Genomic DNA, 17,902 nt, shown 5'->3' with positions numbered 1-17,902 from the left:
CTTGTTATTGATCTAACCCAAATTCAACGACCCAACTTGTTATTGACCCGACCCGAATTTTATCAGACCTATTACTAACGCGACCCAAAAATTCAACCCGATCTGTTACTAACCCGACTTGAAATTAACACGACTTGTTATTGGCTCGACCTAAGTTATTTAACCCAAATTGTTCCTGACCCGATTTCAAATCGCCTGAAGTGCAATTTATACCACCTTATTATTGTTGATCAAAGCATTTTGTCTAGGGAGACCAAGTCGGTCCAGGCCAGCAAAAGAAAGGAGCATCATCCTGAAATTAAGAGTTAAATATAGTATATATTTGTTATATGGTCAAAGGAGATAATTATCTTACTAAATTGTAAACTATAGTTCCCTAGTATATATATTGCCATATACTTCGTATATTATAGTCAAAGGAAATAATTAGCTTGATAAAAATGATAATTATCTATTTATAATAAGTTGAATCCGAATATGACCTGACTTGAAAATGATCCGACTTGATTGTAACCTGCAAATTATTAGTTTTTTTTTTGAAATAAAATTGATTCATAAATAAGTCATACGACATCTACAAAGAGATTTAGATCTAACAAATACATAATAATTGAATCAAATAAAAACATTCCGTAAGCAAAGCTACGATCGTTGTTGCAAATCGTACGTTTTTCATACCCTCGTACGTTCTTCATACCCTCTTTCATAACGCTGTGATTTACAGCCTTCTTCGGCGAGGGGGTCTATCGATCTGTTGTAGCCATACAAAAAATTTCCGTCTGATTCGTTCAATTGTTGTCGAAATATTAATCTCTTTTTCAATCCTGCACAAAATTTTACCCATGAAACAACTCTATAGCAATCCATGAAATAAAAAAGCGATTCCTCCCTCAAAAGAGAGAAGAAAAACCCGGTCTTTCGAAAGAGTCAAATCCTCCTAAAGAGGAAGAAAAACCCTGTCTTTCGAGGGAGAAATATTCCTCCTAAAAGAGGAAGAATTATTATAAACCTAAAACAAGAGAAAAACCACAAAAGAAACAACGATTGGGGCTTTCCACCGGCAAATCCGATGGAAGCCCCTGCAAAATTCAACAATGGAGGCTAGGGTTTTAGAGAAAGAAGAGAGGAAAGAGAGGCTAGGGTTTTTTTTGCAAATTATTAGTTATTAGTCGGTAATCTTTAAAAAATTATTTAAGACCGACAATCACAATCACAAATAAAAGCATACCTTATCTTAATTAGTTCAATGTCGTTATAAAATTATAATACGAGTACTTGTATCTATCTGAGTGATTACATGGGTAGGATAAACATCCCTTATATAGCCATGTTGTAACCGCCACGTAAAAGGCCAAACTCAATAGCATCAGCTTTTCTTTCAAGTGAGTCTGCCTCTAAAATCACCGAATTAACCAAGCAAGGACGTGTTAGTTCATACACTTACGTGTCTCTTAGCTATAGCGCCAACACCATGCAATGTGGCATTGTCTTATTCTGCTGTACGTATTATTACACAAACCCAATCAAACTTCCTTCTTTACTACTTTTCCTTTTCATACCCTTATTACTAAGGTCGATCTTCTTTTTAAGTTGCTCTCTAAATTCACTATTGTTTCCCAATTTGACTATTATCTCTAACTCAAAAACTGTCAAAATAAACACACAAGTTATTAGCGAGTGATTAATAAGCAGTGATCACAATGAACTCTCAAATGGATCATCCAAAAGGTCATAATACCACCACTTATGAGTATGATGATGATCCTCATAGACATGATCAAAATGTTGGCATTCAAATTGGTAAGATTTACTTTTTTTTTTTTTTTTTTTTTTGGCCATCGATTTTTACTTACCGTCTATGTAATCAAGGATATGGCATAATTTTACGAAATATAACCTTATTCTTATTGTATCGATACGTAGTTACTAGTATGAATGTATCTTCTTTTAACTATTAGTAACACCAAATAACTATATATATTGTATATTTGTATGTACAAATTAAAGTACGTGATGTGAGATGGGATTATTCTAACTATTATCTATTTAATTAGCGTTACATATCGTTATAGTATTAGCACTCTGATCATGAAGTGATGCATATATATGTAGGTCATAATGAAGAGCATCACGGTGAAAAGAAATCGGTGCTGAAGAAAGTAAAGGCGAAGGCGAAGAAGATAAAGGATTCCATTAAAGAGCACGTTGGACATGGTCATGATCATGATCACGACCAGGATGACGAGGAGGATGATGAGATGGATATGGACCCTGAAATCCACGGCACTCACAGTATGTCATTTTTTCCCTGTTTCTTTTTAGCTTCACACGTAATACATTCACAACCGCGGTTTAAATATTGCACCATTTCTAAAATAAACGGATTATGTACTTTCTCCAACCTATTAAGGTTATCCCATTAAACCCAATCTCAGTGGATCGAATGGTGTACATATGTGATATGTAGATGTGTTTTTTTTTTTTTGTATTAGTGATATTGCGAGTTTTGTTAACGTGTTTTATATGAAAATAGAAGTACGGAGTATTAACTAATACTCCGTACTCAGTAAAAAGGGGTAAATATTTTTTTTGTGGGATTGATTATTTAGTTTGGGCTCTCTTCCTATTTCCCCTACATTTGCTTGGCCCAATATCTAATTTTTCAGAGGTCTTCTCAAATTTTGGTTAACTCCCCAATGAAATTATAAACCCAAAAATATTTGTTACCCCTGAAAAATTAAATCTAGTTGTGTTTGAAAAATATAATTATTATACAGATTCTGTTTTTCTTTTTGGATTTGGAAAGTTGAAAGGGAATCTATCTCAAGATCAACAATATAAAACCTATGATTCAGTAGTGAATTAAATTGGCTAGGGTCTTCCTAATTAGAGAGTATACTGTTTCTTAGAGACCTGTAATTAGGGGATATATATACTGAAAATACTACTAGAATGAAAAATGTAGCAAGAAAAACATTTCTTGTAAATTTGACTTGTAAAATACGCCATAATGCATAATCTTGCATTCTTGCAGCTGCTCAACACCTCATGTCAGGGCAAGAGGGAGCTGCAAGGCGTCATACGCATACACGCGAACCACAATTCGGAACTGCAGGTGAAGGTGCTAGGAGTAAACAAAGTTCTTACCACACATTTGATCCTACAACGGCAAGTCATACTCCTGGACATGAAGACACCTTAGGTTGGTCGAAGACAGAAGCTGGAAAGTTAGACGAGTACGATGAGCATGAGCAACCTTATGCACCAAAGAACACCCCTGTTGGTACGCTTTTAGGTGGTGGTCATAGTACTGGAGATTTGGATATGGGGAAGAAGGGACCTCCTGTAAAGCTTGGAACCGTTGTTGGGGGATCAACGGGCGTGGAGGAAGATCCTCAGGTTCCGAAAGATGTAGGGGAAGATCATCATCCGGCTACTTATCAGGTCAGGGTCATTGACCCAACAGGCACTGGTAAGTTTATAAACTCATACAGTGTGTTATTCTGAATTCTCACTGTCATAGGTGGATACTTGACACTTTGTTTTGTACTGTAAAACGGATTTTTTTTTTATAGAATAGACGAGCCTGACACTTAGACATATGACGAGTAGTAGAGTCTAAATATGTTTGTGAAATTGTGAGTGTCTAAGCAAATGCCTTCTATTCTTGTGGTTTTATAGATAAATTTTTTGTTGTGCATACTTTTATTATTGCTGTGTAGCCTGTGTTCCTCTGCCTTAATTTATTTCACGAGCCAATTGTAAACATTGAATGAATTTAGATTTGAACACAACTTTTACAATTTTACACTATAATTGTCATACATAACTTGCACTGCTTAATTGAACATATAGTCTAATCTGCCAACTGGTATCCTAAGGTAGACTTCGAGTGTCTTTGTGCCCCCGAAAATTATTAACCTGGCTTTGGAGCTTAAGTGTGATGCTGTTAAATTTTGTATAGCTCTCTGCATATTTTGCTTATAAGAAAATTTTGACATTTCAAAAATCTGGGGTTTGTTGTGCCCATTCAATAATTTTTCTGATAAATGATAACTGTGATAGGACATGATTCCAAGGCTGGTCAGGGGTTCATGTCAGGGCTGCATAGAACTGAAAAAGAGGAGATGATTCAATCCCCGAAAAGCAAGTTTCAAGGCGACTTTCAGACATTTGATCCTTCTACTACAAAATATATTCCAGGGCAAGACGAGACCTTGGATTGGTCTAGAACTGATACTGGAAGGCTACATAGGTCAGAAGAACTAACTGATGCATCAACAAATACAGCGATTGCAGCTCAGGCAGGCAAGATTCTTGTTTGACCTTATATTTCTTTAGCACAAAAAACCGAGATGAAAATATGAAATCTAACTTGTTAAGATTGTTAACATGTTAGCCTCTAGCTAATTTTGAGACTTGGGTTCTAAAATTGTTTAACCATTGTTATAACTACAGGACATGATTCTGCAACTGCTCATAGCTTCATGCCTGAGCTGCATAGAAGTGAAGTCAATAAAAAAACTGAAAGGGAGGGAGTAATCCACTCTCCAAGAAGAAAGTTTCAAGGCGACTTTCAGACATTTGATCCCTCTACTACAAGTTATATTACAGGGCAAGAGGATACCTTGGGTTGGTCTAGAACTGATACTGGAAGGCCACATAGGCCAGAGGAACCGTCCCATGCATCAAAGAATATACAGATTGAAGGTAGGATTCTTGTTTGCCTAATTTTCCAGAAAATACTGATATGGAGTCCAACATGTTAATAGATATCATATTATCATGAATTCATGATAAAACTGAATTTTCTTTGTGACTATTGATAAGTGATTTATGTAAATTGTTTTAACTATTGATTTGTTCTTATAAAAAATAGGATATGATTCTACAGCTACTCAGAGCTTCATGCCAGGGCAACATAGAAGTTATTTGGGTGAAAGAAGTGAAAGAGAGGGGGTTCATCATTCCCCGAAAAGCAAATATCTAGACGACTTTCATACATCTGACCGCTCTACTACAAGTCATGTTTCAGGACAAGAGGAGACCTTGGGTTGGTCTAGAACTGATACTGGAAGGCTACATGGTTCAGAAGAACCGTCCAATGCATCGAAGAATTCACCAATTGCAGCTCATGCAGGTAGAATTCTTGTTTGCCTGCCTTTTTTTTTTTGGCACAAAAAAAATTTGAGATGGAATCTAACATCTTGACTGTTTTTTTTTTTTTTTTTTTTTTTTTTTTTTTTTTTTTTTTTTTTTTTTTTTTTTTCCGCGTACTGCAAGTTATTAAATGAGTTAACCTATTGTTTTATTGTTAAAATTGATAGGATACGATTCCTCAGATACTTACATGCCTCAGAGCTTCATGCCAGGGCAACATAGAAGTATACTGGGAGAAAGAACTGCAATGGAAGGAGGGCTTGATGACCCTGAAGACAAGCTTCAAGGTGATCATGTGACCTTTGTTCACACTACTACAAGTTATGTTCCAGGACAAGAGGAGACCTTGGATTGGTTTAGGCCTGATACCGGAAGGCTAAACGAGTCAGAGGAATTGTCGAATGCATCGAAGAGTAATCCAGTTTCAGCTCACTCAGGTAGAAATCTTGTATGCCTAAATTCTACATATTTTTATTTTATTTTTCACAACTAAGATACTCAAAGCATCTAACATGTGAATTGCTATCTTGATTAGGTTAAATGGCTAAGCCACTAGCTAGCATTAGAGTTTACTGTAATTTTGTGAAACTGTTTAACCATTGCTTTATTCTTATTATTGATAGGATATGATTCTACAGCTGCTCAAAGCTTCATGCAAGGCAATCAAAGAAGAAGTAAATTGGGTGAAGGCACTGCAATGGAAGGTATGACTGATGCCCCGGGAAGCAAGCTGCAAGGCGATAGTCTGACTTTTGTTCCTACTACTACAAATTATGTTCCGGGTCAAGAAGAGACCTTGGATTGGTCTAGAACTGATACTGGAAGGCCAAATAGGTTAGAAGAAATGTCCAATGCATCAAAGAATACACCCATTTCAGCTCATACAGCTAGAAATCATCGGATGGGTGCTGATGAAGAGAGAGGCACGGGGAAGTTTGGTGGCCTCCTTGAGAATTCAGGGGAAATGTTGGACAAGGATCTTAATACTCCTATAGGTGTAGGGGAAATACGTGATGCTGGAAATTATGAGACTAAAGTTGGAGGTCCAACAGGCATGGGTATGATTTAATTTCACTTGTTTTGGCTAAAAAGTTGTCTCTCCAATATGCAACTCTTCAATCTTGATTAATTTTTGTTTTTAACTATTTCTTATTACTAACAAATTCAATAGTGGTTTTAGTTAAACAAAGTTTTTTAGTTAGTAGAGCTGATAAATGAAGGTTACTAGTTTACTACAACATGAGCATGTTACTGATGTGCTTCTACTCTCTTTCAGGTGGTGAAGAAGTAGGTGTTACTCCAATCCTTCATCAGTTTGATAAGATGAATGTTCATGACGAACCACACCAACATTCAAGACTTGATGATGCTCAACTGAACAGAACAAAACATAGTCCACAAGACGAGAATGTCTTCACTGGAAGCCATGATCAGTTTTTTCCGGAGCCAACCAGTTCTGAGGATAGTGTATTTCTTCAAGATACTGGTCCGGACAGTGAGAAATCACATGAAATTCCAGAACAGAAGCAAGAAAGTTACACCGGAAAGATATCATCTGCAGCTGCAATGGTTGCTGATAAAGCAAAGCAAGCCACTAGTTCTGTTACATCAAAGTTAGGGTACGGTGATAATTCTGATCAACACTCAGCTGATGCATCTTCAGGAATGCATGAAAAATCGTTCGAGCCAGTGGGTTATGAGGAGAAAATATCGAATGTTACAGCTTCTATCACTGATAAGGCTGTACAGGCCAAGAATGCTGTAGCTACTACGCTAGGCTATGGTGGAAATCAAGAAGAGCAGCCTCATGTGAAAGAAGGGGAATCCAGAGGAGGGGCATCTGTGTATGGTAATGTGGCGACAGTGGCCTTGAAGATGCAAGATTCAGGGACGGAACGTGATGTCCATCCTGGGCCTAATACTGAAATGGATAAGGGGGTGTCATTGAAGGAGTATTTGGCTGAGAAACTGAAGCCCGGAGAAGAAGACAAGGCATTATCCGATGTTATAACTGAGGCATTGCCCTTACACAAGCGTAAGGAGGATGTAAGCAGAGTTGGGGAGGAAGGGAAAGGAGATAAAGTGACAATTATAGGGCGAGTAACGGAGTCAGAAGAGGTGGCACGACAGTTTGGTAGAAGTGAGGAGACAAATTATGATAACGCTGGTACAGGTATGGCTAGTCCTGGGAAGGGTGTATTCGACAGGCTCAGAGATGCTGCCACTTTCTGGTATCAGAAAGGTACTGAGGTTCCATCACAGGATGATATGGTAGAAGGTAAGCACACATTTATAGCATGTACTTGGTATTTGGTTTAAAACAAGGAATTGTATGTGGTAGCAATCAAAGTTACTCGAATAATGTTAACTCTTGCTGTGTTTTCTTGTGACAGGTAATGAAGCATCTCCTGTAATTTCTAGCATGGAAAGTGAGCAGAAAAGAGAAGGGGATCAGGGCTTCAGTAATAATGTGCTTAGATATGCTTGCTTCTGTGGGAGATTTGTGTTTGTAATCCTCTTTACACAATAGTTTGCTTTATGTGGTGGGATAAATGGTACTATACTAGACATGTACTTGAATTAGCGACTGCTGTCGCTTGTAAGGAACTGGACATTTTCCAGAGGTTGTGAATGTTATAGATCTTATAATGTCATGTTGTTTATATACAGGCTCGTTGAACCTCTTCCTAAATGTGTGTATGTATACTCTAAATGGTGCTTCCAATATGTATTTGCTGCAGGAGTTGAACAAACTAATTTGGAACAATATATTGCTTCCAATATTACCAACTAAATATGATTTGATCATTGACTAGAGCAAGCATGAATGCATGATCACAATCAACAAATTGAATTCAGATTAGTAAACAAACCTTGAGCGGTATCTCCCTGAGCTCAACATTACCAATGATAGAGCAGATCTACTATCGTCATCTAATATTATTGTAAATTGGGTGTACAATAAAATTAAGAGTGAAATATTACAACATTGTTGTAAATCGGGTGTACAATAAAATTAAGAGTGAAATTGGTTGATAGCGAATAGCATAGCTTCCTTAATCTGTTACTTTTGTACAAACTAGACTACTTATGTAATAAAAATTTTCAGATTATTTTCATTAAATACATATTCTGTCAACAAGTTTATATGTTTAAACATTAAACAACCATTTTGTAATCATAGTAAGATTAGTAACTTAATTGCACAATCAACTGACCAACATAAATTGCCATGAAGATAAAAAAATTTAAAGTGTTGTCATGGAGTATTATTCTTCCTTCACAAATCCTAAATCACTCATGGATTAATACTCAGTATAGGAGATGGATTTATTACTGCTCATTTAGGGCGGAAAAAAATACCACATTATCTAATAACGTATTATCACATCACATGCTAATTGAATTCAATTCATAAACACGGCTACCAACTAACGGCTACTCATTTAGTGTTAATTTATACAAAAATCTTATCTAGTTGGTATTATATAAGACCCTATTGGAATTTATCAATCCTTTTTTTATACGAAATACTATTACTCTATGCATTATTTCGTATTATCTATATATTGAGCGGAGTATTGTGTATTATGTATCTAAACTTATGTGATCTAAAAGACTAAAATACCCGTAAATGAAAATGAGGTAAACAAAACAGCGTTTCACAAGCCATTTTGAGTTGGTTTCCTTTGAAGTGAAAAAACTTACAGAGTAGGAAGTTGTAAAAAAAGGAAAAAAAGAGGTGGATAGTGGAGACCTCCACATTGAGGCTGTGCCGCCACTCGGGAACCAGCATCTTCATCTCTATTGTGATTACCTTAACTGCTACTGCGATTTCCAGTTCTTCCGATAATCAATCAACCAACCAAGTAAGCTTTCTCTGATTCTTTCTCTCTCTAATCCTTTTGAAAGCTACAAAACCCTTAACATCCTCTCGTATCTTACACACTAAACCCTCTTCGTGAAGATTGGTGCTTGAAAGCTTCTTATTTAGTTTGATTTGATAAGAATATTGGTATATTTTTATCTTGATTTCTGAAGATGGTTTTGCATTTATGACTTGAGGGTTCTTAATTTTAATGGGAACGTTGCAATTGGTGATATACTTACTTGAATGTTCAAATCTGTTTCTGGGTTTCTCGAATTCGTTAGGTTTTTTGAATTTATTGAGATAATGGGATCTGCCCATTTGTTGAATCTTGTTGATTATGAACTCTGTTGCTCAATTTGGTCGAAGGGTTTTGCATCCCGGCCCGTTTATACGTTCTGTATCACGGGTGTTTTGTAATTGTACTTTAGATTGTGGTGAGGATGATGCTAGCAAAGAGTTTAGCCCTATTGAAAAATTGATTAGGGAATTTGGGAAAAGTTTGGATTTTGATCCGGGTTTAGTAGATAAAGCAAGTAAAGAGGATGATGACGATAGCCAATTTCAGGGTAACTGTAATCTCAAGGAGAAATTTTTTGAGACTACGTGGAGAGATGCAGATAGGGTGTTTGATGTACTAAGGCAAGATGGTCCGGGTTTTAATGTGAAACCGGCATTGCTTGAATTGGATATTAGGATTTCAGGCCTGCTTGTAAGAGATGTCCTCTTGAAGATTTTGAAGATTGTAAACCATGAAAATAGGACTTTGTGTGCCAAATTGGCCTACAAGTTTTTTGTATGGTCTAGTGAGCAGGAATACTATAGGCATCCACTGAATGCATATCATCTGCTAATGAAAATTTTTGCAGCTGCTGAGGAGTTTAAAGCAATGTGGCGGTTAGTTGATGAAATGACTGAGAAGGGTTACCCGGTTACTGCAAGAACATTTAATATTTTGATTGGTAGTTGTCGTGAATTAGGATTGCGAAGAACAATCGTTGAAAGATTCATTAGGTCAAAGACATTCAATTACCGCCCATTCAAGCATTCCTACAATGCAATTTTGGTTTGCCTTCTTAAAATAAACCAGCACAGGTTAATTGATTGGGTTTATCAACAAATGGTGGCTGATTATCATTTACCTGACATCCTAACGTATAACATACTCATTTGTGCACAGTATAGGCTGGGAAAGATGGATAATGTCCATCGGTTGCTGGATGAAATGGGTAGGAATGGACTATCTCCAGATTGCCATACTTTTAACATTCTTCTTCATGTTCTTGGAAAAGCGGATAAGCCATATGCTGCTCTTAATCTTTTGAATCATATGAGGGAAGTTGGAATAAATCCATCCTCTCTCCACTACACTTCCTTGATGGATGGTCTGAGCCGGGCAGGAAATATGGATGCTTGCAAGTACTTCTTTGATGAAATGAGCAAGAATGGGTTCAACCCTGATGTTGTCAGTTACACTGTTTTGATCAGTGGATATATAGCAGCAGTAGAGCTAGAGAAGGCCCAGCAGTTGTTCAAAGATATGATTTCAGATGGACTGCTGCCAAATGTATTTACGTACAACTCCATGATTCGGGGACTTTGTATGGCTGGGAAATTTGAGGATGCATGCTCTATGCTTAAGGAAATGGAACAGAGAAATTGCAGCCCAAATTTTCTTGTGTACAATACCTTAATTAGTAACTTGCGAAGCAATGGGAAACTTTCCGAAGCACATGAAATAGTGAAAGATATGATCGAGAAAGGACAATATGTTCATCGCATCTCAAGATATAAGAGATATAGGAGATACTGAATTACAGGATTTTGGCATTGTAACTTTATTGCAGAATGTTCATTGATTGTTTACACACCACAGTTTGTAGCTGCTGCTTGTGTTGGATGTCATGGTATGCCAAACTCTTTCATTACCACATTTTGCCTTAATAATTTATATGCTTATGCCTTTTGTCCAAGTTTCATCATGCCTTTCACTACATTCGATGTCATCTTTGTCGGGTAATTATCACCATTTTGATAAAGCAATTACTTCCTCGCGGAAATGGATATCTTTCTACTGGCTTTTAAGTTGTTTCCTTTCAGATTTTGGTGATTGTTGTTCGGTTTTGTGCGTTTCTATGTTATTTCTTCTTTGTTTACTTATTCATTGGGTAATTTTATGTATGCTCTTTTCCTCATTTTTTGCTGATGATGTTGACATCTAAGGTGCGCATGCTTTAAGGTTTTTGACAAATATGTATTCTGTTCAAACGTTAGCGCCTACTTATCTTCTAGTTGAGAGGTTTTTGACAAATGTGTATGCCACATAAGAGCCTACTTATCTTCTAGTTGAGAAGATCATCTTAAGCAATATTAGATCTACTTGATTTTGCTCCTTATCTTAAGCAACATTAGAGCCTAGAATCGTGTATGCTGCTCAAACATTAGAGCCTACTTGATTTTGCTGCTATTCCGAAGATGTTTTTACTTCCATCATGGCCACAACTCTTCTGGGATCTTGAGTATTTTGTTGATCACATTCACCTGTCTAGGATGAGAATGTGAGAACCTCGGCTAGTGTGGTTTGGTATAGTTATTCCTGCAAAAGAATGATAATTCAAATTCTTATTATATGGCAGAAAGAGAAGAAGTGCTCTAGTGCCCAACCTTTCTTTTCTCAATTAGAGCTAGACTCACTAGCTTGTAGCTTTGCCTGGAAATTAAAATTATCTTTTATTTTCTGAAAAGTCATTTCTGTCTCTGCTTCTTCCTCTAATTCATGCCAGTTGCTATTATCTGTAAAGATGGAATTGAGGTAAGGAGACTAGATTTTGTAACCTCCATTTGTTGAATTATCATTGCCATGCTAGTGAAATTGCAATTTCGATAGAGGAAACTCTTTTGTGGGCAAGAAAAACATATATTATCACGTAGTGGATCTGCCTGTAATAAACCTTCCCTTGCCCTATGAGGTAAAAGTTGCAGTTTCCCTCTTCCTCAATTTTGATATCATCAGAGTTAGAAAGTGGACTCACAAGGATAAGTATGTGGAGCATGAAGAGTGCCTCCCAGTGTTTCAGTGCAATTATTACAAGCATTTATTATGAAATTGCACTGCCATGCTGTTCACTAAGATTAAACCTTATGGTTAGTGCTTCTGTTTCATAGAAAATTGGCAACACTACCCCTTTCTATGGTCAAAACTTGTTATAAATGTCAGATAGTGTAAGCATGTACGTTAACAGGACGTGACATGGTGACAGGCTCTCAAATCTCAGAGATTAGAACAGTTTATTTTTAATGGCTTCTTGGATATTTTGATGTGTTCCTGCACTTTCACTCTGTTTGAAAGTAATGTCAATTTGAATCAAGTTCATGCTTTGTCTTATGTATTACTCTACTTTATACTCATGTAATACTGTCTCTTGCTGCCAACATGCCAAGTTCTGGTGTGTGTGTCTTTTGTGCTATTAAACATTATCTGATTGTTTCTTATCTTCTTTAATTACTTTCTTTTCCCCTGAAGAACAGCTAGAGTACATAAATGCTTCTTGTTCTTGAGTCTTGTGATAATTGACCATTTAGGTACCCAATCTTAGAAGCTAGAGGCCCACTTATTTGACAATAGATTCATGATGCAATAACTATTAGACTGCTCAAGAAATTATCTCATTATCATTCATTATTTTCATTTGGAGGAATCGATGAAGTGTGTTATCACACATGCATGTTCCACTATATCCGTTGGTTCACGCTCTAGGTTCCCCAGGCTCCCCTGTCTGTGGTAGAATGTATTATGATTTATGACTGTAGTATTGAACTTGCCATTCTGCATGATTGGTCTTGTATATAGCTGTGAAGCATTTATCTAACTGTTTTGCAGCTCTCCATTTTAACTTTCCTCTATTGAAGTGCTGCAAAGTCTGGATTGCAATGTGCTACATCATCATATTTTGTGGATGCAATCCCTATAAAGAAGAGATGCTTGTTTGGTATGCTTTCACAACTCAATTGATGGCTATCATTGAAAATTACGTGGTATATGTATTTATTTTAAATTTCAAATGTGCTGTCCAAGTTTCATTGCTGTCAATAAACATGGGCATCAAACAACAACATTAACCACATTCACCATAACCTACACCCCCACCTAGAAAAAAAAAATGAAACCATAATTAGAGGTTTGGAGCCCTGTTTTGCTGAAATGTTAATGTTTTACGGTTTCAGGATTTTGACATGTATTTAGCAAGATTTAAAGATGAAGATAAGCAACACTGAAACACTAAACTAGTTTCTGCCTAAAATTGCAGGTTTGGTTTTCAGCCACTGGAAGATCCCTATTCTATAGTCCTGACTCCTGAGTTATTCGACTATAGAGTTTCGGAATTAAAGTTTTGTGCATCAGTGAAAAACTATCTGTTTGTGTAGTTCCTGTGGATTTTCCCTACCCGTCATAATATTTTTGGGCATTCCCTGTAGATTGACTGCACCATCTTGCTGAGATGGTTTCTTTATTGTGACGGAGGACTCTTAAACCATAGTACACGTAGAGATTGGCAAAAGTTTGTATGTATAGAGAGGTAATTAGGGAACTTCTGGTCTATCAGATTTCTTCTTGGGCCACTCCATTGATAGTTTTTTTTTTTGGCAACCTTGAAGAATTACTCGTCTGTCTGTTGCCAAAAACAAAAGCCATAATTTGATTCGAGGTCAGAACTTGTTAGCTTCTACAATTGAAGCTTACAATAATGTCCTACATTTTGATAAACAATACAAATAATGCTTTGATAGATTTATCCAACTAATGCTTCCAAAGTTCCATTGAATAATCTTTATTCGCCCTATATGTTTTACATGTTGACAATGATCTGAAATACTCTGTAGTCGCTGTGTTCGACTAAAAAGTTCAAATGTGACCTATTATATTAGTCCCCGATGAAAATGATTTTTCCGAAGGATGGTTTGCCTATTAATATTTTAGATATCAATATGTTCTACTTCGTATTTAGCATCACCCAAAATGGAAAGGCAGCCTTTCTAAGTTATCTACTTCGTAGATAGATGAATGGTAGGCGCTGTTGCTAACTTCTGATGAGCGAGTATCATATTGGTAGGTGATTTAGCTAGCTTCGTGTGAACTGGTAATTTAATAGGGAATTCAAAATGTAGAGTTTATAGTTTAAGCAGTACTTATATTAGATTTTGCTTCCTTTTGGCCGACTTGTTTGATTATATAGACATATAGAATATACAGTATATATCAAGGAATTAAGATGCCAGAACGAAATTCGTCGAATGCAGGGGACAAAACGTAAGGACAATTGGACAATAGTCGCCTAGTCGGCTAACTAACTACCTTATAGCCACTTAATACATTATAGAGTACGAATTACTAGTATTTTAATCAAAAAGTTAAAAGTTTAAATTAAATAGTCGCCGAATCAAAGTTAGGGCCTGTTGTCATTGACTGAACTCAGCTGAACTGAAATGAAATGAAATGAATATTTTATAAGAGAATGAAATTAGGAGCGGAGCTGAGTTGAGCTGGACTGAACTGACTTTCAACGTATGAGAACAAGCCCTAAACTCAATTGCACCATCTCCAATTTGCATCTTTGACCAAAAAAAAAATCAAAACTGCAATTTAAATTGGAGTTGAATCTAATAAGATTACACAGAAAACTTAAAAAAAGTAGAAGATATGCAAAGAGAATAATCTTAATGCCTTATAATATGATAAGAGGAATATAATGACATCACATAGCCATTAATCATATATGTGAAGCATGAATAAGGCAATGTTGATCTTATTATAAAATTAATGTGATGACAAAATGAAGTCGTTATCTAGCAATCCTGTTCAGAATGAATGATACAATACATGATGAAGTCATAACATATCTCCAATTGTAGAATATCATTTTCATGCTGTGAATGTAAATTATGTGCCTTAATTATTTTTGGAACCACCATTTGTTCTGATTTTATTGTTTCTAGTTGCTGAATTTGTCCACATTCTGTCCACTTATAGTGGATTAGTGGACGTTTTTATGAATGAAAAAATGACCCTTCTAAAATTAATTTTGCGTGAAACCTAAGAATGCCACTATTCTTATTTCAATGGCATGGCTATTGACATATGTCAATGGTCACTATTGGAGTATTGGGGTGTCAATGTGTCACGACTAAAAACAAAGTTTCATTTAATCAACATAAAAGATTGTATAAATAGTTAAATACAATCTATTTTAATCTCGTCTTGACAAACTTGTAACTTTAAGAGGATTTGACTAATAAGATAAAAAAATAAAAAAAATAAAAAGTTCAAGCGACTTCATCTCGTATGGAACCTAAATACCACGGAGTATGAAAATAATAAAATAATATTTGAAAAAAAAAAAAAACCTTATAAATATATATGATATCATGAAATTTGCTTAATAATGGTTGAAAAAGAGGGAACACTTTACACACAATCCTTGCAAATTAATCTTATCCCAATTGAGAACAAACTATATTTACAAGGTAGTTACACCGTGTTAATATTTATATCTAACCAATCACCAATTTCATAGTGGAGTCTTTGCATCATATTTTCATCATACTAAAAAAATACAAAAGCATATGCCAATATTTGCAAAAATTAGGTTAAAATTATGATTTTTCCATAACAACTTGTTTTTTTTTTTTTTCATAAAAAAGTTTCAATAGTTTATCACCTACCAAAAATAAACACTATTAACCAGCAGAAATTACTATATATAAATAATAACTCTGTATAAGATGAATTATGGTTATTTAGTATGTATTATAATAAAAACTAAATAATAAAATTAGGAAAATTAAATTATTTTTTCTCCTCTTTTTTTTCTTCCTTCTTCTCTTCTTTCTTCTCCTCTTTTTTCTCTTCTTTCTTTTCTTCCTTCTTCTCTTCTTTGGCTGGACCAACTGAAATCAAATCAACTTTTCCAACTTTCTTCAATTTCTTGACAACTGCTACTGCATCCATTAGCCCAATCACTGTCAATTTCTGCTCTTTAAGATCTGCTGCTATTGAATCCACCCCTGTTCATCAAATGTCAATACTATTTCTTAATATTATAATAATAATTAACCTGTTCGGGTTCAGAATTAGTTGTCACGTTGACAGTATAATTTAAACTAGTAATGCGACAACAAATAAGAAAATAATATAAAAATATGAAATTTTGTACCAAAGATATCAGCAGCAGCTTCAATTGCTTTCTGCTTTGTTTTCTCATCAGTCATGGTTAGAACCTTTAACACAACTTTCTGCTGAGAAAAATTAACCAAAAATCACATAAATTTAGTCAAAATACGAAGAAAAAGAATGGAATTTTAGAATAGAAGAGGAGAGAGAAAATTACCTGTGCCATTTTGAAAAAAGGAGAAGTTGAAGAAAGTTTCACCCTGAAAAAAATTGTTGGAAAAGAAAGAGAAGGAAGATGAAGAGAGTTGAATTTAAGAGTAGAGCATTTAAACAAACGAAAAAACAAAAAATAAAGTGGGGAAATGAGAAATTGGCGTGTGTGTAGGGTCTCTTGGTTGATGTTACGTGCACTCGCTGTGCTCCACTTTGTAACTCTAATATGGTTAATCGTAGGCTCGTACCAAATCTTAATCACATACTCGGTAGTCGGTATATATCAGTGTATCACTCTAATGTACTCTACTACGGAGTACGTACGAGTATTCGATTATTACGTACACGTATTGACATATTTCCTCTGTTTTGAATTATATATTGCAAGAAAAGAGTAATAATGTACGTGAGTTCATCCAGTGTTGAGTATGAAAAGTTGTACTCTTACGTTTGTTTTAAAGTTTACCAATGGATCTATGTTTTAAAATGATATCAATATAAAGTGTAAGTGTAACCATTATTTAAAAGCAAAATAACGTAATACGGAGTAATAAATACTCAAACAAAAATATGGAGTTTTTCTTTTAAAAAACATTGATATGAGTATTTGTCAAAAAATACTTAAAAAATATGTAAATAATGATAATAAATCACGCACGTGTGAAAAAATAAAATAAGAAAAACTCGTAGAAAATAACTCAATAAAGCAAAAAAAATAATGAAGGTAACAAAATCTCGAGGCTACATTTTAGTTAATAAAGTGTGAGAGAAGAGTCCAAGTATGAAAGTGTACAAATTAAACAGACAAATGGAATCACCCTACCATTTAAAAATTGAAATTGTGTAATATTGTAGGGTATTCTCACAATTTTTTGAACTTTTGTAACAAATTCCCCAGTTGCAAAACAATTCCACATTTAGCTTAATTAATTAGGTGTTGCTTTGTCCAAATGAAGATGCTCAGTAGACAGTAGTTTCTTATGTTCTCTTTAAGAAAAGAAATTTGGTCATTGTTACTCTAGATTATGAACTTTGAATTTTACGGAATTTTTTTCATCCACTAGCTTAATTAGGTGAATTACTTTTCAAACTCCAATCTAGTGTTAGATAAGATGATGAGTTGAGAAAAAATAAGTTAATAGTTGAATGAAGGTTACCTAGACAACCTAGTTCATTTTACAACAAAGTAAGTTCTTATAACGTTTAATAGGTTTTTAATAATAAGATGAGATAAGTTACAATAGGTAAAATTCGAAAAAGAATGTAACATAACCATAAATTAGAGTTTGAGATTCACATTAAATATTCTCTATTAATAAGTTAATAACCGATCCACCTTAAAAAGGTGATTCACTTGAGGGAGATAAGAGAAATACTTCAAATGATTCTCATACGGTTTGATCCCTTCACCTCATGGCCTCATGAATATGAGATAGGGAGTAACGACACTACTACACTTCTTAATAAATTTTCAATATACTTTTATTAATTTA

General features: G+C 35.1%; 3 protein-coding genes across 5 annotated transcripts; 2 read left to right on the top strand and 1 right to left on the bottom strand.

Annotated features, from left to right (window-relative positions):
- The first annotated feature begins 1,549 nt into the window (after positions 1-1,549).
- On the top strand, positions 1,550-7,827 carry LOC110729666. Of its 2 annotated transcripts, none has more exons than XM_021909438.1 (10): positions 1,550-1,800; positions 2,113-2,292; positions 3,035-3,472; positions 4,066-4,308; positions 4,459-4,710; positions 4,880-5,140; positions 5,373-5,597; positions 5,784-6,218; positions 6,437-7,438; positions 7,554-7,827. In XM_021909438.1, exons 1-10 carry the CDS (start codon positions 1,701-1,703, stop codon positions 7,688-7,690), a joined length of 3,273 nt encoding a protein of 1,090 aa, XP_021765130.1. In that variant the 5' UTR covers positions 1,550-1,700; the 3' UTR covers positions 7,691-7,827. The 2 variants fall into 2 exon arrangements, with proteins under 2 accessions (XP_021765130.1, XP_021765129.1); XM_021909437.1 differs by having other exon boundaries at positions 5,328-5,597.
- Positions 7,828-8,839: 1,012 nt separating this feature from the next.
- Positions 8,840-13,802, top strand: LOC110729665 (pentatricopeptide repeat-containing protein At1g55630-like). The gene is made up of 3 exons (XM_021909436.1): positions 8,840-10,935; positions 12,909-13,017; positions 13,336-13,802. The coding sequence occupies exon 1, from the start codon at positions 9,369-9,371 to the stop codon at positions 10,839-10,841; it is 1,473 nt and encodes a 490-aa protein (XP_021765128.1). The 5' UTR covers positions 8,840-9,368; the 3' UTR covers positions 10,842-10,935; positions 12,909-13,017; positions 13,336-13,802.
- A 1,676-nt stretch (positions 13,803-15,478) lies between these two features.
- LOC110729664 (heavy metal-associated isoprenylated plant protein 39-like) lies at positions 15,479-16,571 on the bottom strand. Of its 2 annotated transcripts, none has more exons than XM_021909434.1 (3): positions 16,414-16,571; positions 16,240-16,321; positions 15,479-16,090 (listed from the first exon to the last, which is right to left on the bottom strand). In XM_021909434.1, exons 1-3 carry the CDS (start codon positions 16,420-16,422, stop codon positions 15,873-15,875), a joined length of 309 nt encoding a protein of 102 aa, XP_021765126.1. In that variant the 5' UTR covers positions 16,423-16,571; the 3' UTR covers positions 15,479-15,872. The 2 variants fall into 2 exon arrangements, with proteins under 2 accessions (XP_021765126.1, XP_021765127.1); XM_021909435.1 differs by having other exon boundaries at positions 16,240-16,318; positions 16,414-16,565.
- Between the last annotated feature and the right edge of the window lie 1,331 nt (positions 16,572-17,902).

This window comes from Chenopodium quinoa, unplaced genomic scaffold (genome assembly GCF_001683475.1).
Source record: "Chenopodium quinoa cultivar QQ74 unplaced genomic scaffold, ASM168347v1, whole genome shotgun sequence".
Taxonomy (NCBI): Eukaryota; Viridiplantae; Streptophyta; class Magnoliopsida; order Caryophyllales; family Amaranthaceae; genus Chenopodium; species Chenopodium quinoa.
The sequence above is the reverse complement of the archived record's forward strand: the minus strand, read 5'-3'. Positions and strand labels throughout refer to the sequence as shown.

Coding starts and splice junctions, on each gene's coding strand:
- LOC110729666 (XM_021909437.1), top strand. CDS start 1,701: ATGAACTCTCAAATGGATCATCCAAAAGGTCATAATACCACCACTTAT. Junction 5,141..5,327: donor ACCAATTGCAGCTCATGCAG/GTAGAATTCTTG, acceptor TAAAATTGATAG/GATACGATTCCTCAGATACT. Junction 7,439..7,553: donor ACAGGATGATATGGTAGAAG/GTAAGCACACAT, acceptor TTCTTGTGACAG/GTAATGAAGCATCTCCTGTA.
- LOC110729665 (XM_021909436.1), top strand. CDS start 9,369: ATGAACTCTGTTGCTCAATTTGGTCGAAGGGTTTTGCATCCCGGCCCG.
- LOC110729664 (XM_021909434.1), bottom strand. Junction 16,091..16,239: donor AGCTGCTGCTGATATCTTTG/GTACAAAATTTC, acceptor TTTGATGAACAG/GGGTGGATTCAATAGCAGCA.